We start from the raw sequence: 26,596 nt of genomic DNA on the forward strand, positions 1-26,596 counted from the left end.
CTAAACTAATTGAAATGAAGAGAGATGCGCAGGAAACCAATAGCGATGGAAAGGAAATTGGGACTCAAATCAATGGAATGGACCAGGAGGAAGAACTAAACATCTGACCAGAAAGGAATGAAGAAATGAGAATTCAAAAAAAATTAGGAGAGGCTTAGGAACGTCCAGGACATCTTTAAACGTTCCAACATCCGGATTATAGGGGTACCAGAAGGGGGAAAGAAACAGCCACGAGTGGAAAATGTATTTGAACAAATAATAAAGGAAAACTTCCCCAGTCTGGCAAAGGCAATAGACTTCCAGGAAATCCAGGAAGCTCAGAGAGTGCCAAAGAAGTTGGACCCAAGAAGGAACACACCAAGGCACATCATAATTACATTAGCCAAGATGAAAATGAAGGAGAGAATCCTAGAAGCAGCAAGAGATAAGGGGACAGTCACCTACAAAGGAGTACCCATCAGACTGTCAGCGGATTTCTCAAAAGAGACCTTACAGGCAAGAAGGGGCTGGAAGGAAGTATTCCAAGTCATGAAATCCAAAGACCTACAGCCAAGATTGCTTTATCCAGCAAAACTTTCATTTAGAATGGAAGGACAGATAAAGTGCTTCTCAGATAAGGTCAAGTTCAAGGAGTTCATCATCACCAAGCCCTTATTATATGAAATGCTAAAGGGACTTATATAAGAAAAAGAAGATGAAAAATATGAACAGTGAAAGGACAGCAAACACACAGTTATTAACAACCACACCAAAAACAAAAGCAAACTAAAAGGACAGCTAGATCAGGAGCAGAGCCACAGAAATGGAGATCACATGGAGGGTTAGCAACAGGGAAGTGGGAGGAGAGGTGGGGGAGAAGGTACAGAGAATAAGTAGCATAGACGGTAGGTAGAAAATAGATTGGGGGGAGGGCAAGAATAGTGGGGGAAATATAGAATCTAAAGAACTTGAGACACGTGGTTATAAACTAAGTGGGGGAGAATGGTGGGGGAGGGAGTGTGTGGGTGGAGAGGAATGAAGGGGAGGATAAAACAACTGTAATGGCATAATCAATAAAATATATTTTTTAAAAAAGTTTCAAATAAAAACGGAATGACTAAAACGTGGATTGCCTCTAAATGTTTGATTAAGTGCCATCATGAACTGATGGTAGGGCCACTAACCAGGAGTTGGAGGAAGGCCTGCTTGCAGGTGACCCTCATTCCATCCTGCTGTTAGAATAAGAGCTGCTCTGGGGGGCCTCTCCCTGACAATGAGACTTAGGGAGGAATGAGATTCTCTGACCTCTGGGGTAGCGGTGGCCATGCCCAGCAGGGTCTCCACCTTGTACCAGATCTCCTGCTGCTTGTAGGCAGAGGGGTCCTCTGCACAGGGCTCCCCCCAGCACTCAGAAGAGGAGAGGATGCACCACTCCAGGACATGAGCCTCAGGGCCCACCCATGTAACTTCAGTGAATAAGCATTGAAGATTGTCATGATGACCAGTACTGGGTCCTGTGGCTCAAAACAACACCACTGGTGATAAATGTGGAGTGCTACTGTGACCTACCTGACCCTTTACTTAAGGGGTCTCAGCTTCACCAGCAAATGTGGAAGCCCATGCTAGGTAGGCAGCCTCTACTGTCAGAGTTTCATTGCCTGACACATTGTCATTTATGCACAATAAAGAAAGAAGCTGGCCTTGGGTTTTTGTCCGAACTAAGCATCACCTACTGTATATGCATTGAAATCACTACTGTTCTCTTGCTGGAGACACACTCTTCTGCTCTGGACAGGTGGACCCCAGTTGATGGATCTGCTGACACAGTGGGGTCACTTGTAGCAAATGTTCTGGTCATTACTGCTGTACTCTGGCCTGCAGCCTAATTGTCACACAGTGTCTTCTCCAAGCTTGGTCTGTGAGCCAACATGACAGGACTCCTGATAAAATTGAAATTTGCCGGGCTTCTGACCGAGTCTCAGTCCTACAAGGGGCCCAGCACATGATTAGGTTTGCAGAAGTCCGAGAACCATTGCATTGCTATTGCAGAGCTTCCTGTCTCCATAAAGTTTTCACTGCTAATCATATAAGCCACCTCTGGACTTGTGTCTTGTGCCGCTTACAGCCTCCATTCTTTTGCTCAGAAAGCCCTTGCCTCCACTTCCATTCTAGGTTCCCTCGGAAGGTCATCCTGCACCTTAGATACTTAACCCTCAACACATGTCATCCCCAGGCAATCCTGATTATTTTGTGAGTTCATTTCTGACCTTGAGTGGACACTACAGCAGTAGATTTGGCAGGTTCGCAACAGTATGTGTTTACTGCACAGTATGTGATAATAAATCCAGTCTTTGAGATTTATGAAATAATAGCCGCTGAAAAGAACGGGCCCGCGTGGTTTCAGAAACAGCCAACTTAACGTGGCTGTGCAGGCCGGGAAGGGACGCCTGCCCACTGGGCACTGGGCGGACGTCCTCTGTCTATACCGTTTCTTTGCTGGCTTTTAGCCTTACCCTGCTGGCACGCCCCCGTCCACACGGTTCCACCCCTCCTCGCGTGCGCCACCTCCCCAGCTGTTATTGGCTGCCCCACCCAGACGTCCTGTTTATTGGCGCGTCTCAAAGAGGTGGCGAGGATTTAAATCGTCATATCTGAGTTCCTTGGTGTCTCACGTGGTGCCGGCCTAATCAATCTTCATTGGCTAGAGGGCTGAGGAGGCAAGGGTTAGGTACTCCCCTTGAGATGGCTGAGGGCGCCGGCTGGCAGGTAAGTGTGGTGGGCGCCAGGGACCTGCAGGGACCTTGTCAGACCGTGTGACCAGCTTGACTGAGCTCTCTCCCGGGACCGGACCGGACTGGTTCAGGGTGGGCGGTACAGTGGCTTCCACCTTAGGTGCCCCTCTCACTGCAGCCGCCACGCCCCTGCGAAGCCTATCGCGCCGAGTGGAAGCTCTGCCGCAGCGCTGGGTACTTCCTGCACCACTACTACGTCCACGGCGAGTGGCCGGCCTGCGAGCAATGGCGACGCGACCTGGACAGCTGCCGCGAATGGGAGGAGCGCCGGAGCGCCGAGGCCCAGGTGCGCCCGGGATGCCGGGGGTGGCGCTGAGCCGCCTGGGCGGATCGGCGGGGCGCCCTAGTGCACAGGCCATCCCGACCAAGTCCCAGGTCCCTGGACTCTGGAAAAGAGCACTGCTGGGGACCTCCCTTTTTTTCTGCTTTCTTACTTTCGAGAAATAGCAAAAATTAGTCTGTCAGCTGGGTTTTCAGACACTGAAGGAAAAGATGTGTAGATTGGTTTGGAAAGAGAGGAGGGCCCCCTTACCTTCAAAGGTGTTGATATTGCTGAGTCCTGAAAGACCAGGAACCAGCCTTAGCAGCCCTCTCACAGCCTCAGGGGATCAAGCTGAGGAACAAGGTCCAGGTGCATGGAGCGGAAGGAGGGTGGACTGCAGAAGGGTAGGGATGAGGCTGGGAAGGTACCAGACACCTGGTGGGCATTGAGGCGTGTCTAACCTGCAGCCCGCCGGCCTCATGAGGCTCTAGATGGCTATGAATGTGGCCCAACACAAAATCGCAAACTGACTTATGTGATGAGAATTTTTTGTGTGATTACATGTCACAATGTATTTAATGTGTGGCCCGATACAACTTTTCTTCTTCTAGTGTGGCCCAGAGACACCAAAGGGTTGGACACCTTTAGATTCTAGCCAAAATGTGTGCTGGGAAGCATGATTTGATCTGTACCTTTAAAAGATCAGTCTGGCTGCCAGGGTGGGAGAGCACATCATGGAGGGCACAGAGACCAGTAAGGAGGTGGTTTTAGTTGTCCCTGCATTCAGCAGATATTCGATCCTGTGGGGCACTCTTAGGGACACAGGGGTGATGAGAACCGAGCACCTACCCTCCTCGCACCTACATGCTAGTCTAGAGTACAGTGGTGTCTCGGAGCTGTTGTGGGTGGGGAGATGGACAGAAGCTGTGAGGGTGCATGGGGAGGTGCCTGGGGAAGGGGAGCCTGAAGGACTGGTGGCTGCTTTGATGTTGTTAAGTGTATCTTATTATTGAAACAAACAAACTGATATGGAAACCAAGCTACTGTATAAAAGAAAATGTGACAAATCCATAGTAAGTGGAAGTCCAAAAAAATGGAAAAGATAACTTGCAGCCTGTGTGGCAAGAGATTAAGTAACCTTTATATATGTAGGCGCTCATGTATCAGTAAGAAAAATAGGGATGACTTTAGAATAGAAAAGCAGGCAGAGGACACAAAGAAGGCATTCATTCAAAAAGAAAGCCCCCATGCCCTGGCATAGAAGTTGAAACGAGAGTGGGTGGTTTCTACCTAGCCCATGTCAGAAGTGTCCATGGGAGTTTGGGGAGGCAGGAGTGCTTGCGCAGCATTGGTGGTGTCCAGTGTTCCAGTTGTCTAAGGTCAAACGCATACCTTTTGACCCGTTTTACTTCTAGAAGGTTATACTAGGGAAGTAATTGGATAACAGCACAGTTAAAAGTTCAAAAATGGCCACTTTGTCGCTGTTTGTGATAGTGCAAAAGCTGAAAGTGTCCTAAATTACTTCGACAGACATTTGACCAAATAACTTCTTCCACACAGTGGAGTATTACATAGCCATTAGAGAATAGGTGGGAACATGTCCTGGTTAAAAACAATAGCTACTAACATATCCGAGCATAGAAAGATGCCTTGGTGAAAAAAGTACAAAATATACACTAGCCAGTAGATTATTCCCTCTTTAGGGAAACATGTAATGGCTCTAAAATTTAGGCCTCACAGTGTGTGGGGGAAGCTGCTAACTTCACCTTGGGGGTGAAGGTCTGGGAGTGTTTCATATCTACTTTGGGTTCCTGATCACTTTTTAAACAAGAACAAAAACATCTATTTGAGACGATAGAGCGTAAGAAAACTGAAATTAACATGTGTAGAGAGGCCAGCATAGCTCCTTGCACCTAACCAGGGAGTCCTGTCACAGTTGTGATGTTTATTTTGGAGAGTGGCATCTGTGGTCTGGATTCTTCCTTGCCCATCCAGGGCTCCCTGGACGTGTGTATCTTGCCTGATCTTCCTTCCCCTGGGCCACTCTTTCAGACTCTTGTCTTTTCTTCCAGCCCAGCTCCCAAGTAGCCTTGCAGCTGAATCTTATCAGGTCAACCAAAGGCATCAAGCTCTGAGGCCTGGGAGAAGATATTTGTGAAATTTCCTCAAATTATGGTGATCTACACAGTACAGTTGATCCTTGAACAAGGGTTTAAACTGCATGGGTTCACTTATTATGGATTTTTTTTAGTGGACTGACACTGTTCAAACCTGTGTTGTTCAGAGGTCAACTGTATTTTCCACCCACAACTGGGAATCTGCGTGTGCAGATGGTCAACTGAAAGTATGCACAGATTTTCAACTGTGTGGCAAGTTGGCACCTCTACCCCACGTTGTTCAAAGGTCAATTGTAGCTTCTCACAGTAGCGCAGGAGAAAAGTATGATCTAGCTCTGTGCGTGCCAGTACAGAACGATCGCCAGGGTGCATTAGATGGAAGCAGAGTTTTAGAGTGGTGTGTATCATACATTCTGTTGTCTGTGTTTGGGAGGTGGCTGATGAAGGAGGGAGGTACAGGGGCATGTGGGGTGTGAAGTGACCAAGGTCTCCCTTGCACAGCGGTCCCTCTGTGAGAGCGAGCGTAGGAGAGTCCAGGATGCACGAAAGCGCACCCTGGTGTGGACCCCGAGGCAGAGCCCCCCTGCAGACTGGCATCGCCCTCTGCCACAGGAGGAGAAAGACAAGTGACAAGCACCCCTGCACAGCTTCCTCTGCTCTATTTCAAGTGGGGCTGTTGTATGCGACCCTAAGGACTCTGGCCCAAACATGCCAGTAGGTACCTGGGTGCTTCTGCCTGGCTTGGAACACCGAGTACCACATCCCCAGGGCTACTTGCCCAGCCCTCACCTGCGTTCCCGGTGCCCCCCTGCTGCATTGCTCTGGAAGACAGTTTTGCCCACTGCACAGCTTCCAGGAAGCTAAGGGCCATTGCAAATTGCTGGTAGCAGGCAGGTTGGGCTGTCTCATGCTCCTCCCGCCCACCTCCCAGGGGGACAGCAGCACAGCAGATGGTCATCCTGAGGTCTAGAATTCTCAAGTAAAGTCTGGGGTGGTAGCTGTGACCCCTGTGGACACGTAGTGGCATCAGGATGAGGAATCTAAATGGTCGTGCTGCCAAGAACACTTTGTCTGGCCCTGGTTTGGTGAGGACCACGCATGGGCAGCCACTGTACTCACACTTGGCTATGGCTCACTCGCTCAGGTCCTCTGCAGACACAGGGGGGGTGTACCTCTGGACTGGTGTGCTACACCTCCTAGGCTCACAGGAGGTGAGATTCTGGTTTTTAAGAACTGCACACAGCTAAGGACACACCACCTTCAAAAAAAAGCGTTCATGGATTCTTGGCTGAAGAAACCGAAACCTGGAATTTTGGTCTGCTTAACATTTCCCCTGGTCATTTTTAGGAAATGTGGAGTATGTCAAAGGCCATTTTACACATTAGAGTTCAAAGAGAAGCTGAAATTTAAATCAACAGTTTAGTTGTTGGGACTGTTAAATTTCTCGCCTGATGTACTCAGTGTTAAGGTCGGCCGTAATCCAGCATGGCTGGAGAGGGACGACTATGTGAGGACACAGCAAAAAGGTGGCTATTTAGAGGCCAGAGAGGCCCTCAGAGAAACCAGCCCTGCTGGTACCTCAGCCGTGGGAGTTCTAGTGAGGAATGTTTTTTTCAGCCATGCAGGCTGGCACTTTGTTCTGGCAACCCCAGCACCCCATACAGCCACCATCCCAGACTAACAGTACTCAAGTAAGAGCCCTCAGCCCCAGCGGTCCTACCCTCCTGCGGGACACAGCGGCTTTGTTCATTAGTGTGTCCCTGGCCTGTTCCACCCTCTTCAGCCTCCCTCCCCAGCTTAAAATGCAAAGCTGGCCCTGCTGCTGCTGCTGTGAGGAAGTTCATGTGTCATGCTTGACCTACCCATGAAGACAGCACAGTGCACACAGCCTGCACATCCTTCACCCCTGTCTCTTGGGATCATTTTATGCCTCCTGCTGGGGGCATCTGCCCTACAGAACTGGCATCTTCCTTTTTACTGGGGGACAATGGTCAAGGTTTGGTCATCCTCGCCAGGACAGTATCTCTCACCTGTGTCCATCTTCAGATGAACTAATTTTGGCCCTAACATAAGACAAAGAGACACTTGATTACACTTACGTTTATTCTCAGCATGCCTCATACTGTGACAAGCGGACTTGAGCCCTGGTCATTCTGGCTCTGAAGGGCAGAGTGTTCAGATGGCTGCCTCCAGCTCTACCTCTTGAATTCCACTTGTGTGTATACCTTGGTGATGTCGTGGTACCTGCCTTCAGGGGGCTGGTAGTTGGAGATTGGTGGTGTATAAGTTGGCCCTTCTCTCTCAAAGGGGAACAGACTGGGGTCCCTCTTGATGGCCTCCCCATGCAGCTCCTGGGATGTGAGTTTCAGCTCTTGCAGAGCTTCCTGCTGGGCCTCAAGCATGGACTTGATGGCTTCTCTCTCCATCTCATGCTCCTGCTGCTTGTACAGGGACCATTTCTTCAGAAGCAAAGCTCTCCGCTCAGCCTCCTCAAAGGAGAGCTCTACCTGAGGCCGCTGTCTAGGAACACACAAATCCAAAGATGTGAGCTGGGCAGCACTGACCAGGGAGTTTGGGTGACTGCTTATGGCCTGTGCATCCTCCCTGCCAGACCCAGACGGAACTTACAAAAGGAAGTGAAGGGTTGGGACAAATTAAGAAATGGAATGTTCAATGTGGTGGCAGCTGCAACTGCTGCTACGAGCCAGTGCCATTTGCTTTACTTGAAGATAAGAGACACTGATTCTCGGAGGAGACTATGATAGCACTTCCTCTTTCCCAGGCAGAGACTACTTTTGGTGAGAGGTGACTTTGGAGAAAAATGAAATGGTATAATGAAAACAGACACCAAAAGCCCAGCTGCAGAGTACCAAATGACACCTGCGGTGTCCCACTTGTATGGCAAGGTGCTGCTACTATACAGATAGTGCATACTTTTATAAGGCAGTGATCCTGCGCACACACGGCTGTGAGCATGTGCAGCACAAAGCAAGAGGCTAAGGGCATTCTGCCACCAGGATGGGCAGCACCTGCAGACCCAAGGCCCAAGTCATCAGTCACAGCTACAACATATTGCAAAAGAACAACTATGAACTTCTGAGCAGTGCTGATAAGAACTTCACTCAAGTCTCTGGTCTGGCTCATAAGACAATTATTCTGAGTTTCTTTCCCACATTCAGCCATTCAAGAGCACCACCCAGGAATGTTTTCTAACTCCTGCAAGACACAATCAAGGAGAAAAGGACTCCCAGGGTCAAGTCAGCCTAAGCCTACTGACCCCTTCCCATCACTGGCATGAACCGCAGGTACAATCATCTTTAGGCTATGAACTCCTTTGCCCTGAGGACTTCAACCCTAGAGGACCCTTACCTCACTTTATCCAAGAACCTCACAGGCGTAATAAAATCTTCAATGGGAATTAGCTCCTGGCTAGCCTTTTCTAGTCGTCGGATCCTCTTTTTCAAACGGTCTCTCACAGCTTGGTCTTTTTTAGGATCTACCTTCTTCTTCTTCCGCAGAGGTTCCGCCCTAATGGATAAAGCAAACATTAAAAATTTTCCCCTTCAGTCTCACAAGCATCGTGAGAGACATGGCACTAGGTAAAGTACCCCAAGCTTCTGAGCTCTCCACTGGGGAGTGGACTGTGTGTACATGATCCTGACCTCGTAAAATGAGTGTGGCAAGGAGATGGCCCCCACCCCAGGGTCCTTGTGAGAACTGTGTGGGCACTGTCAACCCAGGAAGGGGTGGAAAAGCTTCAGGGGGCATCAGGGTGTAGATAAAAGGGAAGTGCTCATCTTTAGTGCTGGAGTACAGGTGTGCCTTGGGTTTGCATTGAAAAGAGAAATTACCAAACTGATGAACTAGAAGCTAATTACTCACATCTTAAATGGATTTGTGATTTATAAGAATGATTTCAGTAAGAGTAAAACAGCATAAAAATGACTAGCATGTCCCTACTTTGAGGGATTTCTTAATCAATGTTTCCATCCTACAGTATTTACAAAAGTCTGATTTACAGTCAGGAATGCATCTCCCATGGTGGTAATTTACTATTAGGAATAATCAAATCCTCTAGCATCAAGACCAGATTTCTTGAATCAAGTCTCTCCAAAGCATCCAGAGTTCCAGGTGGAAAAACTTGTCCTCGCACCTCCCCTCACTTCTCCAGGGAGTCAAACATGGAAGGTCCATGGAGAAACAGAAGTTTATGCTTTGCCCTTTAAAAGACACAAGGATCCATAAAAAGCTAATTAAATTTTTGTTTAAACGACTTTTACATTTTTTGTTTTCTGATTATAGACACAGCATAACAGAGAATGCTGTGTCTATAATCCCATACAGAGAATGTTGAAAAGACATTAAAAAAACTAAATTTAACTGAGAAATTTTGTAGGCTATTTATTGATTTTGTAAACCAAAGATTAGTCTTGCTTTGTTTTATTCAAGTGCGTATCTATCTTCTGCTGACACCCCCCCAAAGAGGTAAGACCCCCACCCCCACCCCCGACCCCCGGTTAAGTTTACCTCATGGGAATGAGTTCCCAGAAGGACAACAATGAGGCTCGCTGGTGGGTGTCTCTAATCTGTGTCTGCCAAATTCCCAGACGCCTGAAAGAGATAGAGTATGTATAAATACCTGATTTCCCCCCAATAAACAAACCCAACCTCCCCTTTCTTTTTAACAGTGCCCTCAAAACCTAAGGCACGTAGAACTTCTAGATGTGACGGCAAGGTCAATGAGGGAGATTTTTCAAAATTCCCGGTTTACACCCAAAAAGCAGTTGCAGGGTCCCTGCCAGCCAGTATCTTAGAATTCTCATCTACAGGAAGAGGCGGAATCAGCCACCTTCTTAGATATCCGTGGACAAGGGCAGCCGGGGAGGAAGTGTGCTAGCCGGTACGGAGTCCCCCGCGTGCGCCCCGGGCACCCTGCGTCGAGACTGAGGTCCGCACTCACCAGCACGACGAGCACAGAGCGCGAGCAGTAGATCCCAGCACCGTAGCGGCCATACCTACGGCTAAGGCAGCCAACCCGCTGCTTCACTGCGCGCACCTCCGCGGTCCGTCCCGCTGTGCTTCGCGATACGGTCCGGCCGTGCCGTCAATCCACACTCCCTAGTTCCGCCCCGGGGCGCGATTCGCGCGTGCGGGATCACGTTTGGAGGGCCGGGAGGTAGTGGCAGTGCGCGGGCACGCCCAGAACGGAAGAATGGATCACGCCGGCCCTGCCCTGAGCTCCTTGCGCCGGGGGGCGGTGTGTGTGTCCTCTCTTTTGCCTGCGTCGCAAGTCCGACGTCATTCCCCTACCTCGTCGGGGTGCACCCCTGCGAAGGCCAAGGCTTCGCAGTCCCGCCGAAGTGGCTATGGGGATAGACACTCCAGGTCTAAGTGGCCGCGTCTGTGAAAAAGGTCCCCAATCTTCCAATAAACGCGCCGCCTCGGCGTTCCCCCAGACCCACCCCAGGGTTGGCTCACTCCCCTGCATCCTTGCAACCCCGGGACGGCGGCCGCCCGCCGGTGGCTGCACGTGGCACGGCGCTCGCGAGATGCCCAATAAACGCGTATTGATGAATGACGGAAGCTAGTTAATTAGTCGGACTCCTAAGTAGCGTGATAGAGCTGGAGAGAGGCGGTCCACGCCACTCCGATCCTGTCTGGCTCCGCCGACCTGGGCTGAAACCCGAGGCCCCGGTCGCCCTCCAAGATCCCAGACGACCCTCCTCCCTCCCCTCTTCTGCTGCTAGGTCCAGGCTGGACCCGAAGCGGAGCGGCCCTGCGCTGCCCCTGCCGGCAGAGCAGCTTGGGCGGCCCTGTCCGCGTGGGGAGCGGTTTCCCGCCGAGGCTATTTGGCAGGTGCAAGCCGTGACTTCCGGCGTTGCCCGGGAGCTGCCGGAGGAGGAGCGGCGCAGGGGATGCGGCTGTGGCGGCGGCGGTGGCGGCCGAGCGCGGGGGGCGGCTGTGGCGGCGGCCTGGGGCGCGAGCCGGTGATGGCGTGGCGGCACTGAGGGCGCGGGGCGGGCGGCGGCTGGAAGGCGGGCAGCGCGGGAGGAAGCGGCGGCGGTGGCTCCATGGCCCGCGCGCGTTGAAGGACGCGGCTCTTGCCTCAGCCCGGCGGCGGCGGCCAAACAATGAAGCTCCTGAAGCCGACCTGGGTCAACCACAATGGTAAGTGAACGCAGGGGTCTCGGGAGGCCGAGCCTGGCTTCAGATCCGGGTCTGGAGTCGAGTCGGAGTCGCGCGCAGGCCCTGCCCGCCTCGCTCCCGATGCCTGTGCCCGGTGCCAGAGCCGCGGGGCGGGAGGTAACGGACTTTGTCCTCGGAGCGTGGAGACCGGCGAGCCCCCGCACGTGCTCCGCCTGGCTGCAGTGAAGTCTGCCTCTGCCCCCAGCACTTTCGCTGAGCCCTCGACCGCCCACCCGTGGAGGCGCCGCGGCCTGGCTCTGGGGAGCGGCCCTTGGGCGCCAGCCAGGTCCTGCTATTCGCATGCATCAGCCAGGATGTGTTCCGATGGTCCAGTGTGTGAAACCCGGGCGCAGCCCCCCTTGTAGCCTTTCACTGGCAGGGTGAACACCTGAAATCTGCAAGTCTGTGCCATGCTGGAGAGACTGTTACTGCTCCGGCTGAGGCTCGGAGCTGGTGACAGTGCCCCCCAGTTGGGGGACTATGGCTCAAGGCTGAGGTTCCCCAGCCAGTGGAACCACGTTTATTCTGAGCTGGGGCATCGGGGTGACTTGGGCTGGGGCCAGTAGGATACAAATGTGTTCTAAGAGAGGGGCTTCCTTAGTACTGTGGCAGTGCCCCAGTGCACACCCTGGAGGAATCAACTCTTCCAAGCCTCTGGTTGAGAGCAGACTGTGGTACAGAGAAGCCTTTGGTAACCAGCAGTGCTGTCATAGTTCTACCTTGTTGGCAACTGCAGGAGTTGGTTTTACCACCACCCCCCCACCCCACCCCCCGCCCCAGGGGGATAAGGGAAGAGATCCCTCTTCCCCTAGCTCACAGCACTGAAGTCCAGGGAGCACTCCCCAGCATTAGGCCTGTAGCCCTGATTCCAGCCTGTCTCTAACTAGTAGGCAGAAGGTCACCCCGAGTCTGCCGTGTTCCTCATTTCTACTTTGCAGTGTGACCAGAAGGAGCTCCAGTTTTCTTTTAGAGCAAATAGAGTAGATGCTTTTGCCTCTTTTGTACATGTGGTCTTTCGATTTTCAACCTGATTCAGGGTTGCTCTCTACTGCAACTGAACAGATGTCAGTCAGAAGTGCTCTCCCTTTCCATCTCCTTGTGTGATACCTTTCTCATTTTTCAGGGTCTAGGTGAGGTCACCTTTTCCTTTTGTTACCATTGCTCCTGAGTTACTCCACTAGACAAGGTCTGTCCCCGTAGGTGTACTTCCCATATGCCCCCCAGGTGGAGACTGCCTCATTTCCCTCTGTATTCCCTGCCACACTTAGGGCATATGATAAGTGTTGGCTTTTAAAACAGATAAGAAAACTGAGGTTTCTGTAATTTATGAATGCACAGCTAGGTTTACTGTGCATGAAAGCAAAAGCTGTGAATGTTTTTTCACTTATCCTCTGTTGGTTTGCAAGAGCATTCCTTGATGTGTAGTGTGCAGATCTTTCCCTGGAGGACTGGGCAGTTGGTCAGTAATTCTAAATTATGGTGCTTGTGAATCAGAAACAGAAAGATTTCGTTATGAACTAGTTGTATAAGTGAAGATCTGAAGGAATTTTTATTTTAAAGTAAAAGTTTTTCTCAGATCAGTTTGTGTGTATAGTCAGTCAACTATTTTTCCAGCGTCTCTTTGACCTTCTGCCATATAAGTTCTAACTTTGTGATAAACTCCTTCGTAGAACACAAGTTCTGTGCTGTGTAAGCATAGGTCAAGATACTTATTTGATTATCTATGTACAAACGAGTGAGGGTCTCCGGTCAGGCCAGCAGCCAAACATCCCAGCCTGGCAGAGTAGGCAGAGCAGTGGGCCCGGGCTCCTTGTTGCTATGGCCTCGCCATAGTCCTAGGATGGAACTTGATGATTTCTGCTCTGCCTTCTTCTCAATATAATAGTGGTGTGTGGTTGAGAAGGTAGACACAAAAGTACACCCCAGACTATAAAATGCAAGACATAAAAAAAAAATAATTGAGACTCTGGCTAGCTGGGGTTTAACTTCTTTTATACTTGTTCTTTGTTAAATTTCCTTTGTTTTAAAATCTCCTGAAATCAACCTTTGTCTCATCAAGTGTTCAGAAGAACTGTCATGAATTACCAGGTGAATTACCACGATCCTGAAGGACATGCCGATGGTTTGGGTCGCTGGCCAGTCCCACTGAGTAGTCCTTTAAAAACGAGTGAATAGTGAGGGCTGCTGGGGCAGATGCTGCTTAGCCAGAAGCCAGAGTGTTGGGTGCTTTGGATTAACAAACCGAAACGACCATGGGGCTTTGGAGAGTTCATCATACCACTTTCTGGCTTCCTGTCTCTTGCATTTATGTCTCCTGACTTGTTCTGTGGCTTGAACGTACTTTACCTGGTGTCTGAGAGTCCAAAGAGGGAAGGAGCAGAGAGCCCACAATTGCCCTGTGGTGGCAGGATCCCTTCAGACAGGGTGGAAAGGGCAGCTAGAATAAGGCATGGTTAAGGCAAAGCACGAAGTATGTGTTGAGGTGTAGGCATACTTTCAGACTTCATTTTCCTGGCTGGTAATAGTAGTAAGACCTTTTCTCTAAGGTAGGGTTTCTCAGCCTCAGCACTGTTGACATTTTGGGCCATACAGTTGTTCTGGGGACTGTCCTGTGTATGGTAAGATGTTAGCATGCCTGGCCTCTACCCATCAGGTGTCAGTGGCACCCATCCCCCGAGTTGTGACAACCAAAAATGTCTCCAGGAATTGTCAGTGTCCCCTGGTGGCCAGAATCACCCCCATTTGAGAATCTCTGCTCTATAGAGATCGGTAAGCTAATAAATCTTGAAGTTGTCATATCAGAGTGAAGAGAGCCTTGAATGTGAAGTCAGAGAGGTCATAGCTTATTAGCTGTAAATTCTTGGGATTATAATTCTACTTTTGGACCTTGTAAAGTTGAATGAATATAAAGACTCACCCCTGTCATTTTACCCTGTACTGAAATATACGAGTGCCTTAAGGTATATAATAAGAACTAGTAATATTTATAACTTATATAGAAGTTAGCTGCCAGGCATTATTCGCACACTTATTTTACTCTGTGTTCTTAGATACAGTATTCCTTATATATTTAATTTTATTTTAGGCTTGGCTAAAATAAGGCTCATTTCTTAGCTAGGTTATGACTGTATATTAGTCAGAAAGTGAAAGCAATTGGGTTTTTGGTTGTAGAAAAATGTAGTTTGTATTGAGGAAATTTCGCTGAGGTGGGTTCTTCCTATCCCTGGCCCTTTGTCCCTAAGAGTTTTTCTGGAATTCTCACCCCTCGGGAAACGGTGCTCATGCGCAGCTCTTTGGTGAAGCCCATTCTCACCAGAAGGACCAGGACTGAAAGAATGCTCATTCTGCTTTGGCCTCTGGCTCACACAGATAGCAGTGTTGTAAAAGGTGTTTGGCAGATTTTCAAAAATGGGATAATTTGTCAGTTAATCACATTGCCTTGCAGTGTGTTTTCTCTCTTGTCCAATGATTGCATTATTTTTCTTCCCTACCCTGTCTCATTCCAGAAAGGATTTTTAAGGCATCCTATTGAGACATATTCTGCATCTGAGTGAAAAGAGATAAGTCAGCTTGAAGGGGAAATGTAGGGAGGAGAGCACAACAAGGAAGTCAGGCCTGGGTGTGGAAAGGCCCTGCACAGCTGCTGGGGGGCACTGCAGACCTGCCTCTGAGAACAGGCCAGGAGGGACCCTAATGGTGATGTTTTATCATCGCCGTGGTTGTTAAGGTGAGCTTTGCAGTTGCTCTAGATCAGAGGTTCTCAAACAGGCCAGTGTCTGGAGGCATTTTTGGTTTTCACACCCGACAGGGTGGGAGCCACTGGTATCTAGTGGGTAAAGGACAGGACTGCTGCTTACTCCCTGCAGCATGCCGGACGTACACTCACACACCAAAGAATCGTGGGGCCCAATATGTCAGTAGTGCCGGGGTTAAGAAACCCTGCTCTAGATAAGAGCATCTTCATTGCTGTTTGCCTTTTCATGTATTTGTCTCATCAGTCCAACTGGATTATGTCTCGAGGATAAGAATTTTGCCTTTTATTTTGGACTCAGTCTTATTCTTGAGTCTCCGTGCACTGCTGCTCACCAAATGTGTCATGGAAGGTTCTTTTGATCTCTTCCTGGTCTATTAAATGAAGCCAGTAACACCTGCCTCACCTGCTGCCTGTGAAGGCTCAGGAAGTGTGAGCTGTCTTCACACTGTCTGTCACTGACTTCTGCCTGAAGACAGTAGGTGATTTAATAAAGTAACCAGAATACATCTGAAGAGGATTTAGAAGAAAACTGGGTGGGATTTTGTCTTGGATAAAATACATGTGGATTTTTCACTGATTTATGACCAGACATTGAACCCTTCTAAAGAGAAGTTCTGTGGGGGTCAGAGGTACATGATGCTACCCTGTGTGTGGAAAGCCGTGCAGTAAGTGGGAGAGAGGGATGGATTTACATCACATTCTAGAATGCAGGGCAGAGGGAAACCAGAGCTAAATGCATGAGCTGCCATGGCCCCAGGGAGGTGGCCTGCTTTGTGGTGTGACTTTGGGTTGATCCTTGACCACAGGACTGTGATGGTGCAAAAGGCCCTGCTGCCGTGGGGGCATTTGAAGCAAAGGCCCAGGGAGGGCTGAAAGCATCTAAGAGGAGACAGAGCATGTTAGTGCATGACTGAGCAAGTGAGGGGAGAGAATGGGGCTGGTAGGCAGAGCCTTAAGCACCTTGAGAGAAGCTTAGACTTTCTTCTAGGGGGCTGGGGGAGGGGCACACTGAGGTTTCTGAGGACTCTGGATGTAACATCCTCTGTCTCCAGAAGGCCCCAGAGGAGTTAAGAGACAGTTCCCTGCGTCTTGGTAGGAGATGAAGAGGGAGACATGGAGGTCAGTGGTGGGGGGCGAGGGGTAAGAAATGGATGGGCACTGAAAATAGGGAAGAGGCAAGTGAGTGTAGACTTGAGTCACTCTCAGTTTATTTATTTTTTTTTATTTTAATTGTTGTTCAAGTATAGTTTTCTGTCTTTTACTCCCATGCCAGCCCATCCCCCCTGGGTTTATTTCTTTAGTATGCTAGAGAGAGAGTAAGAATGAGGGCTAGAACAATTGGATTTTCTTTAACTTTTTTTTTCTCTAAGAAATGGTTGAAAAGATGTTTTCACTTTGTGAGCACAATTGTAGTTTATATTTTGGAGGGACCTCTGGGCAGCACCTGGCTTTGGCCACTGAGGGGCCCTGCTGCCAATTGCATTGATCTTGGGCCTTGTCAGTGACTGTGGAGAGAGGGCTCTGCCTGCCTTGACCCCTCCTTTTCCTGCATTTCCCCTCCTTTGCCCCAGACAGAGGTTGCTCAGCTGTCCTGTTTATGCAGGGTGTTTGCCTGTAGCCTGCAGAGGTGTCTAGCACATCAAAAATAGGTCTGGAATGAACCCTGGGACCAAAAATTGATGCAAGCACATTTTATTATCATGCCAGTATGAACAGCAACACTAAGAGAGGTGAGTGGGGCCATCGGCAGTATCCACATTATTAAATAGCAGAAAGGGAGCATTGCAAACACTGCGTGGGTTGTCTGTCCTCTTCTGCAGGCCAAGCTGCAAGGGGCAGGTCTTAATAGCCCTAGTCTGTTATGCGGGTAAGTACCAGAGATTTGTTGGGGAATAGCCATTTGATGCCGTTCTAGCTGGTAAGACTGGGCAGGGGTGTCTCCTGGGGGCTGCTAAGGAATCGGATACGAGGAGGTGTGTGAGAGGTCTTTCTTTATTCACTGGACTTCAAGCCTGTGATCACAAGGACGAGGCTCACACTGCGGATGACAGCAGTGGAAGGATGTGGCTCCTTAAGCTGCTAAATTAATGCACCCAGAAGCTGACCCATCTCAGAACTTGTTACATGTAGATTACCCTTGAAAATCCCTATGACTTGCAACAGAAAGAAAGATCCGTAACACGCAGGTGGAAACAGGCTGCGTGAGATGAGGTGACCTCCCCAGGACTATACTAGGTATAAAGGGATGAGTTAGGATTCACACCCAGACTCCAGCCAGAGGCCAGGCTTGCTGATTCTAATTACCAAGCGTTGGTCCCAGTGCCAGGCACCTCTGTCCTGAAGAGCTTGAGCACCGTTGTAAAGAGCTTTCAAAAACCTGGTATGTTGTGGTACCAGAAGTCCTTTGTTGTTGAATATTGTCGTCCTTTGGCTGCTTCTGTAGCCACTTAGAAGGCCTTGAGGCTTCTAACCTGGCAGATTTCCCTTGAGGTATAATTGACAATCCTTCTCTGACATTTGGTTTTCAAGAGCTGGCCAGTCGTGGGGTATCAACTGAATGCTTTCAGGAACAGGGAGGGCCCTGTGCCCCAGTCATGGACTTTGAGTCTTCCTCATTGCACTTTCTTACACCAGTCACCTCTGCCTTGCTGGCTTACATAGGGGAGGAATAGAGACCTGACTAAAATTGAGGTTCTGCTAGAGACCTTCCCACCAAAAGTAAGCTCTTGAAGGGCAGAGGCTTTGCCTTTGCTCCTGCTCTATTCCCAGGGCCTTGGACAGTGCTTGGCATGCACCACAGTAGGCACTCAGTCAATGTCAAATGAAGGTTGAATATTGGAGGAGGACTGCTGGAAGGTGGTCGATGTACACTCAGCTCAGTGTGTACTTACTACCCTTGACTGGCAGAGTTGATTTGCTTCAACAAAATTCCTGTTTATTCTGTCTTGCTCTTCTAATAGATCAGCCTTTCTTGTAAAATATGCTGGGGATTCCAATGATGAGGGGAAGAAGCATTGTGTCCAAGTGCTTATCCAAGGAGCCTATTTATATATTATGATTTAGAGCTTTCTATTTTAGGAAGAGGGGGTAGATGAAACAGAACAGAGAGCAAATGGTTTAGAATACCCTTGTAGAAAGAAAAGCCATTTAGGTCAAAACTTGTTCTTAAAAGCAATACCTGCCTTGATGCATTACCAACCTAGGACAGCCCAAGTCACATAGAAGCTGACCCCTCCCCCGCCCTTGAGGGACAGACAGAAGAGGCAGCAAGCCTCATTTAAGGGCCAGGAGCAGACTCCTGGGCTGCTGCATCCTGCAGTGGAAGGGCATGCACACAGAGGCACTCAATACATTCATCCATTCAACCAGTAATGAGTGCCAGTTGTGTCCCAGGGCTCAGCACTGTGAACCACCTGCATGCAGGATCTGTTGAGGAGCAAGCAGCATGTGATGCATTCTAGGCAGTTAGGCTCGGAGGGCTGTCTTCTGGGACTCCTGTACAAGCAGAAAAGGAGGTGTAGGACAGGAGCATACTGGGGAGACAGCAGACATCATAAACATGAGCAGTTACCTAGAGCACTAGGCCAGTGAGTGTGGTGAGAAACAGCAGCCAGAGATGAGGAGTGCTGGGCTAGGGGTGGGAGAATTTTAAATAGGGTGATTTGGGAAAGCCTGAGAGGAAAGGTCATGTGTGAGTGAAGACCCTGTCACAGGAAGCAGACTCTGAGCTGGAGAGTTTTGGAAGCTGGAGAATTATTGGGGAGTGCTCTTTGGATCCATACCTGCAGGGGATTGAGGGCAGTGAGACTGGATTACAAGTTAAGTTGTAATGCAAGTGCAACGAAAGTTGCAGCTGACCCTATGGGGGGCTCCAGAGCTGGGGTAGTTCTTCAAAGTTATTCTGAATTGAGGTGAGGGGCCGGGCCTTTTATACTGCCAGGTCCACAATTATTAGGCACATGCTGTCCTGGGAAGGGGGCCTGACTTTGGTTGAAACAGTTCTTTTGAAGGCAGGTCCCACCTGGAGAAGGACTCAGCTGGGAGCTTTCACATGCTGTCAACACTCTCACAGCTAGGAAGTATGCTTCATTCCTGGAGGGAGGGGGCCTGAACAGGGTACCACAGCATCCACTGGGAACAGACCTGATGGCGGTGAGGAAGGCAGCCATCTGAGGGAGGAACGTTCCAGGCAGAGAGAACAGCCAGAACTTGCCTAGTGGGTTTGAGGAAAAATAGGGTTTCTTGTGATTTGAGTGAGACCAGAGCAACACAAGGACAAGAGCACGAAGAGGTGAGGCCAGAGGGAGAACAGTAGTAGAGTGACAAGGAGGCCCTGGTGGTCTATCAGAAGGCTTTGATTCTCAGTGTGATGGGAGCAGAGGAGTAATGTGATCCCACTTGGATGTTAGAGGTCTTCCCCGCTCTGCCTGGGGACTAGGTTGGGAGTGGGAGCAAAAGACACCTGTTAAGAGGCTGTCAAAATGATCCAGGCAAGAGATGACCATGGTTTGGACCAGGGTGGTGTGGAGGTGAAGGTGCTGGTGAGAAATGGCTGGATTGTGTGTGTGTATGTGTGTGTGTAGTACACGTGTGCAGTACTTTTGGGGTTTAACTTACAATAAAATGCACAGACCTAAGGTGTACAATTTGACGAATTTTGACAAATACATTCTGTAACCGATTCCCCACTCAAGATACAGAACATTTGCACCTCCCCAGAAAGTTTAGGGTATAGACATACTGCAAAGGTAGAGTTGCCAGGGTGGGAGGTGAGGTGTGAGACAAGGGCCGGCTGAAGGGCCAGGCCCGTGCAGAGGGCGGAGCTGCTGTCCACGGAGATGGGAGATCATCAGTAGCGAGACTGGGAAAGGAGCGGCTGCCCAGACTCCATTAAAGAGGGCGGCCAGGTGAGGCCGCCACCCAGGGCCCTCCCCCAGCACCTTCTTCATGGGTGGCCTCTCTGCCTTTTTCCTTTTGAAAATGCTCGGGCTCCATTCTAGACCTATTAAGGAACGGGACAAATACCTTTATTTTTGGCTAATGACAGTTGCCATATATAATTATACCAGGACACATTTTATGGTATATGTGTAGTTACGAGTAATGAAGCATATTGTGATTTGATATTTTTAATTTGTAAAATGTAAAATTCTTATAAAAGTAATACTTGTTTAATTTAGGAAAAATTAGAAAATGCGAAAAGGAGGACATTGTTAAAACTCATCTTTCAGACTATTTGAAAAAAATAACTGGTGACTTGGTTCTTTCTTTAAAGAACACACGTATTATTTACTGTTACCACATTACATACCACATATACCACATTATAAAAGTATCTAAAAATTTTAAGACCTTAGCCAAATCCTTGGTACCATAACAAATTTAGTATTTCTGTTGTGTAGCTTCCCTTCAGACCTCGCACATATAACTGGAATTGCTAACATGTTGCTGTGCCTTTTCCGTTTAACACTATAATTTGTTATTTCTTTTTCTTTTTTTAAAATTGCAGTATAATTGAAATGCATTACATTAGTATCAGGTGTGCAACATAATGATTCAATATTTGTACATGTTGTGAAATGGTCACAAAATACATAGTTTACCTCTATCACCAAACATAGTTGCAGAATTGTTTTTTCCGGGATGGGACTGTTTTGAGGTTCACTCTCCAAGCAACTTTCTAATATGCAACAGAGTATTATTAACTATAGTGTTACTTTTTTAGCTGTGGTGGTTGTTAAGCAAACACATCTCCCTGCCCACCCAGTGGGAATGTGGTTCTTAATTGCTCTTAATTTTCTAATGGAACTGGGTGGAAGAGTTGATTATGATTTATATTTATAGAAATCCAATTTACAGGTAACTTTTAAAGAATATCTCTGTTCTGCAAAATGAGAGGAGGAAAGAGTGTGAAGAAACAGATCATGACTGTCACCAAAACCTGACTATGTGGTGGCAGGTGCTGCAGGAGAAGTAGTTATGGTCTGTGAATGCTACACCTGTTACTTCCCTCTACTTCCGTCTGGGGGCAGGGACAGTGGTTACACGGTTGCTATAGCTTCCTTCCCGTGCTGTGTCTTGACTCTCAGCTGCCTGGCGCCTATTAGATGTCATGTGGTGTTGCTTACCTAAGACTGGGGAGGTTTTTGTGGTTGAAAGTAGTAGAGACAATAACAGCAGATGGCTCTTTGAGGTGGTTGGTGACATCTGTGTCCCCACCTCAGGAGATGAGGGGCCTACCTCCCAAAGATTTGGATGCTAGTGATCCTGGGAAGGTGTGTTTGAACTTTGGGCCTTTTGCTGTGGGCCTCTCCACCTTATAGATATATGTTTAGTTTGGTTTTGATTAGTATTTTCTGAGTTATAGTAAAACACGCATAACATAAAATTTATCATCTTAACCATCTCTTAAGTGTGCAAGTCAGTGCTGTTCTATGTAGTCACAGTGTTATGCAACATATCTGCAGAACTTTTTCATCTTGCAGAACTGAAACTATATATATACCAGTTAAGCAACAACTCTCCATATTACCTGCCCCAGCTCCAGGCAACCACCGTTTCTGCTTTCTGTGTTTATGAGGTAACTACTCTAGAGACCTCATATAATTGGGATCCTGCAGTATCTGTGCTTCTGTGATTGGCTTATGTCAATTACCATAACATCTTTAAGGTTCATCCATATTGTTGCATGTGTCTGAATTTATTTTCCTTTCTAAAGCTGAATAATATTCCATTGTATGGATATACCACAACTTGCATATCCATTTATCCATCACTGGACATTTTGATTGCTTCCACCTCTTAGTTATTGTAATGCCTCTATGAATGTGGGTGTACAAATATGTCTTTGAGATCCAGCTTTCAGTTCTTTTGAATACACACGAATACCCAGAATTAGAATTTCTGGATCATAGGTAATTCTATTTTTAGTTTTTTGAGGAACCACCATACTATTTTTGCATAGTGACTGTACCGTTTTATATTTCTACTCGCAATGGAAAAAGCATTCCAGTTCTCTGCATCCCACCAGTGCTCGTTCTTCTTTTTCCTTTGGTAGCACCCACCCCAATGGGTGTGAGGTGGTGTCTCATCATGATAGTTAATGATACTGAGTTCTTTTCATAGGCTTGTTGGCCATTTTGTGTATCTTTTTTTTTTGAGAAATGTCTGTTCAAGTACTTTGCTCATTTTTTAGTTGAGTTTTTATTCTTTGTCATGTTTAGGAGTTCTGTATATGTTCTGGACATTAATCCTTTATCAGATATGTGATTAGGAAATGTTTTCTCCCATTTGGGTTGCATTTTTATTGTTTTAGTATCCTTTGATGGGTAAAAGTTTTTAATTTTTAAGAAGTTTAGTTCATCTTTTTTTTTTCTCTTAATGCCTTTGGTATCATATCTAAGAAATCATTGGCAAATCCGATGTTGTAAAGCTTGTTCCTTATCTTTTCTTCTAAGAGCTTTCTAGTGTTAGGTTTTATATCTGGGTCTTTGGTCCATTTTGAGTTCAATTTTGTATGTGGATTAGGTAAGGGTCCTGCTCTTTTCTGCATGTGGACATTGTTTTCCCAGCACCATTTGTTGGAGAAACTGCCCTTTCCCATTTAATGGCCTTGTTACCCATGTCGGAAATCACTTGACCACAAATGCACGGGTTTATTTTTGGGCTCTCTGTTCTATTGAATTGATCTGTATGTCTGTCTTCACACCATGACCACACTGTTTCAATTACTGAGGTTTTGTAGGAAGTTTTGAAGTTAGGAAGTGTGGGCCCTCCAACTTTGTGCTTTTTCAAGATTCTTTAAGTTATTTGGGGTCCCTTGAGATTCCATATGAATTTTAGGGTGAATTTTTCTTTTTTCTGCAGTAAGTGTCATTGTAGTTTTCATAAGATTATATTATAACTGTAGAGCTTTGGATATTAGTAACATCTGAATGTGAAGTCTTCTAATTCATGGACACAGGCTGTCTTTTCATTTATTTGTGTCTTCTTTAATTTCTTCCAGCAGTGTTTTCTAGTTTTCAGTGTACAAGTTTTGGCCCCCTTGGTCAAGTTTATTTCTTAGTAATTTTTCTTTTTGACTCGATTTTAAGTAGAATTGCTTTACTAACCTTCTACTGTTTTACTGTTAACATCTAGAAATGCAACAGGTGTTTGTTGCTTGTAGACCCTTCAACTTTGCTAACTTTGTTTATTCTGTGGAACCTTTAGGGTTTTCTACATGTAAGATCATGTCTTTTACATCCACCTTATATTTTAATATCATTTTGTAATTTTGTTCACACCAAGTGTTACCGGGTTGTGCAGGCATGTGTTTCCAGAGCAGCACGCAGTGGACGGAGGCCTCTACTTCCCCAGGCTTCCATTACAGTGGGACGTACTCATGGATGTTCCCATCAGACATACCCAGTGAGCTGGCCAGTGTAAAGGCCTGGAGATGGGAGTCCACACCAAAGGTCTTGGGGCCATGGGGAGGGCCAGCTACTCTTGTCTGTGCCCTCCTTCCTCTCTGGCCAGTGCCGTCTGCTCAGAGTTTCAGTTCCACATTTGGACCTCTTCTGGGCATCTCTTCCCCAGCGTGCAGCCGGGTGCCCCTGGACCACACCCTGTTGAACCCGAGCCTCCATAGCTTATTCTTATTCCTACCGGATGGAGAGCATTCATGCTGCAGGCATTAGGTCGGTAACTGCCAGAGAGGAGACAGTGGCCAACTGTGTGGCTCTGTAGAGAGAGTGTCAGCAGGGTACTACGTGTGGATTAAGAAGGGGGCCAGGAAGGTGGGCTGGGAGGGGTGACCTGGAGGCAGAGCCCCAAGGAGAATGGGCTGGTGGGTGTGCAGGGAGAGCATACTGGCCTTGCTGTCCCAGAGGACAGGAGATTGCCTGGTGATCTAGAGGATGGGGGGTGTGTTTGTTTCTTTTGGCTCTGTCTCTATACAAAGAAAGGCAAATGCTAGAGCGAGTTGGGAGCTCATCTTTGTCCTTACGCTACGCCACAGGAAAAGCTCTGGGTAGTTCAGCCGTAACATCCCTTTCCTTACCTCCCCCTCAAAGAGCCCTTTGGAAAAAGAGGTCTGTTCCCACTGAGGCAATGTGAGCTGCTGTTTTCCTTGGGACTGAAAGGCCTGGTACTCTAAGGAGGCACAGAGCCAGCACCCCGCTGGTTGGTGGCTTTGTGTAGGCCCACTGTCGGATCTCATCTCTTCTGTGGCACGTCACTGTGAAAGCTCCAGGGTGGTGGCTGTACCAGCCACATCTTCCACCAAAGTGGGTCCTGATTCCGGAAGTGTTCACATATGAAACATGTACATGTTAGGAGCAGTGTGACCTACAGTGAGTGACTTGATGTATTCTTGAAGGAACACATAATACAATGTCTCAATGTTAGACTTAAGGAACTAACTAGCGTTCTGAGGACTAGGTGGATGTTCCTCCCTGATGGCCTGCTGTTTTGGTTAAAATGACAAATGCCCAACGCAGGTTGACTTCAGCAGAAAAGTGAAAGAATTGCCATTGTGGGTTCTCTCTTGCATAACAAACTACCCCAAAACTTGCTGGCTTAAAAACAACACATTTTATTATTCGTTTGTGGTTTTGAAACCTGTCAGGGCACAGTAGCTCATCTCGGTTTTACACGGGTCTGCTGGGATGGCTCAGCTGGAACAGCTCATCTTGGGTCCCCTGGTGGGACCTTGATCTCACTGTTACCTGGGTTCATCGACTTCTCCATGTGGCCAGCTTGGCCTCCTCTCAGCATGGTGGTCTCAGGGCAGTCGAACTTCTTACACTGCAACTGGCTTTCTCTAGAGAGCCAGTGTTGAACTGCTGGACCTTCTTCAGGCTTAACCCTGGAACTGGAGAAGTGTTGCTTCTGTGATATTCTGTTAAAGTGGGTCACAACGACCAACACAAATTCAAGGGGAGGGAAGCACAGGGACCCACAGGACCAAGGTATCCAGGTGATTGATGCTCAGCATGGCCAGCCCGCAGGCCATCAGGACACATTGCACCTGTGTGCGCCATCACTCGTGTTCCCTTGTGTGCTTTACACCAGCCAGCTTTGCATCGGTTTCCACAGGCGGTGTCACCCTGACCCTCTCAGCAGCTCCAGCAACACCACCTCCCAGCTCAAGAGAGGCCACACACCACAGTATTTAACACCATGGGCTCGAACCAGATACCTGGACTCCACCGTGCAGCTCTGTGGCCTTGGGCATCAATTGTTAACCTCTCTGCATGCCTCAGTTTCCCTCTAGTATTCACCTCAGAGCACCATGTGAGATTTATAGCATGCCCTGGGCTGTGCTGCCTGCAGGTTTGGAGAGCCATGTCAGATACTCAAGAACACGTCATGGGTCAGGCAGCAGAGGGCCTGGCCTTGGAAAGGCAGAGCTCCACAGGACATACCCCAGCATGGCTCTGGTTCCCTGGAAGGAGTGGCTGGCTGACACCTCCATGGGCTGGCCTGCTATAGAAGTGGAGGTGGCAGCACCGATGGGGTCAAGTGTCCCTTGCTACTGTCCTCATCACACTTGGAGACATATGCTCTTGAATTTTACAAGGCTCCTAGTGGTGCTCATTGGTCACTGTTCTCTGGTGCCTGGCAGTACTCCACGCCTCGTTCTTGACACCAGGTGCCATGGTTTCACCATTCTGCACAGCCTTTGGAGCGGAGGTGTCTGTGCCACACACCTCTTGAGGCTGGGCCCACAGCCCTAATTGTCCTTACTCATTTCTTGAGGCTTTCCTGTGTGACACTCCTCCCAGTCAAATGGGCAAGAAACCTACCTTTTCACAGCTGCTTCCCTCCCAGGCCCTCAGCCCATGGGAAAGAGTGACACATTTGTAGTAGCTGCCTGTGGGGCTCTGGTTTATCACACATGCCAGCCACCAAGCCCAGGAAGGGTGTGGGTGGCCAGCTTGGGCCTGAGTGCTCATGCAGGGAAGGACCAGTTAGGGCACTTTCAGTCCTTCTCACCTGTGCTCTCAGCACCTGCCATTTTTAGCTCACTCTGTAGAGTTTTCTGGAGTTCTCTCTTGAAGCTTAAGGTGGGAGTGATGGTGCCTACCCTGTCTGTGTGATCGATGGGTGAAGAATACATGGCAGGCTTTCTCTTCAGGCCTTGGCGCGTGCACTTCACTGCCGGGCCTGGCTCCTTCAGAGCCCTGTAGAGAACCAAGCTGTGTTGGGGCTTGTCGATTGAGTCCTTTGAATGAAATTCCAGAGCAGACCAGGGCTGAAATTCTTGTGTGTTTGGGACAGCTTTGAGCACACTGCAGTGCTCCAGGAATGCAGTGAGCAGCTACTTGGCTGAACTTGGTATGTCATTACAGAACTCTGGCTCTTGGTGTGGGCCTGAAGGTGACCGAGGGGCTCAGAGACCAGGATAGAGATGCTAACGTGGCTTGTTGTGAGAGCCTTTGATGTTTTGGATTCAGTAACTGCTGTGTATGAAACAACATGTGGTGTGATTTCCAAACTTTCCGAGGTTTCTACTTAACTCCCT

General features: G+C 48.4%; 3 protein-coding genes across 4 annotated transcripts in view; 2 read left to right on the top strand and 1 right to left on the bottom strand.

Annotated features, from left to right (window-relative positions):
* Positions 1-2,600: 2,600 nt before the first annotated feature.
* CUNH22orf39 (chromosome unknown C22orf39 homolog) lies at positions 2,601-19,279 on the top strand. Of its 2 annotated transcripts, XR_005069638.1 has the most exons (4): positions 2,601-2,745; positions 2,890-3,057; positions 5,652-5,864; positions 19,269-19,279. XR_005069638.1 is itself a non-coding variant. In XM_037067345.1 (3 exons), exons 1-3 carry the CDS (start codon positions 2,722-2,724, stop codon positions 5,778-5,780), a joined length of 321 nt encoding a protein of 106 aa, XP_036923240.1. In that variant the 5' UTR covers positions 2,601-2,721; the 3' UTR covers positions 5,781-6,411. The 2 variants fall into 2 exon arrangements, 1 of the variants encoding a protein (XP_036923240.1); XM_037067345.1 differs by lacking the exon at positions 19,269-19,279 and having other exon boundaries at positions 5,652-6,411.
* On the bottom strand, positions 7,232-10,939 carry MRPL40 (mitochondrial ribosomal protein L40). The gene is made up of 4 exons (XM_037067344.1): positions 10,111-10,939; positions 9,678-9,761; positions 8,520-8,678; positions 7,232-7,670 (listed from the first exon to the last, which is right to left on the bottom strand). Exons 1-4 carry the CDS (start codon positions 10,161-10,163, stop codon positions 7,346-7,348), a joined length of 621 nt encoding a protein of 206 aa, XP_036923239.1. The 5' UTR covers positions 10,164-10,939; the 3' UTR covers positions 7,232-7,345.
* HIRA (histone cell cycle regulator) overlaps positions 11,008-26,596 on the top strand; it is a 75,260-nt gene continuing 59,671 nt past the window's right edge. Inside the window, exon 1 of the mRNA XM_037067346.1 lies at positions 11,008-11,318. Coding sequence (XP_036923241.1) covers positions 11,282-11,318 — 37 coding nt within the window. The 5' untranslated portion in view covers positions 11,008-11,281. The remainder of the gene's footprint in view (positions 11,319-26,596) is intronic.

Source organism: Sturnira hondurensis, unplaced genomic scaffold, assembly GCF_014824575.4.
Source record: "Sturnira hondurensis isolate 20B ecotype Veracruz unplaced genomic scaffold, ASM1482457v3 Scaffold0017254, whole genome shotgun sequence".
Classification (NCBI taxonomy): Eukaryota; Metazoa; Chordata; class Mammalia; order Chiroptera; family Phyllostomidae; genus Sturnira; species Sturnira hondurensis.

Excerpts from the sequence above, each read along its gene's own strand:
- CUNH22orf39 (XM_037067345.1), top strand. The coding sequence starts at position 2,722 with ATGGCTGAGGGCGCCGGCTGGCAG. Across the intron at positions 2,746-2,889 it reads CTGAGGGCGCCGGCTGGCAG|CCGCCACGCCCCTGCGAAGC; the intron begins GTAAGTGTGGTG and ends CTCTCACTGCAG. Across the intron at positions 3,058-5,651 it reads GCCGGAGCGCCGAGGCCCAG|CGGTCCCTCTGTGAGAGCGA; the intron begins GTGCGCCCGGGA and ends TCCCTTGCACAG.
- MRPL40 (XM_037067344.1), bottom strand. The coding sequence starts at position 10,163 with ATGGCCGCTACGGTGCTGGGATCTACTGCTCGCGCTCTGTGCTCGTCG. Across the intron at positions 9,762-10,110 it reads GCTCTGTGCTCGTCGTGCTG|GCGTCTGGGAATTTGGCAGA; the intron begins GTGAGTGCGGAC and ends TATCTCTTTCAG. Across the intron at positions 7,671-8,519 it reads AGGTTCTTGGATAAAGTGAG|ACAGCGGCCTCAGGTAGAGC; the intron begins GTAAGGGTCCTC and ends GTGTGTTCCTAG.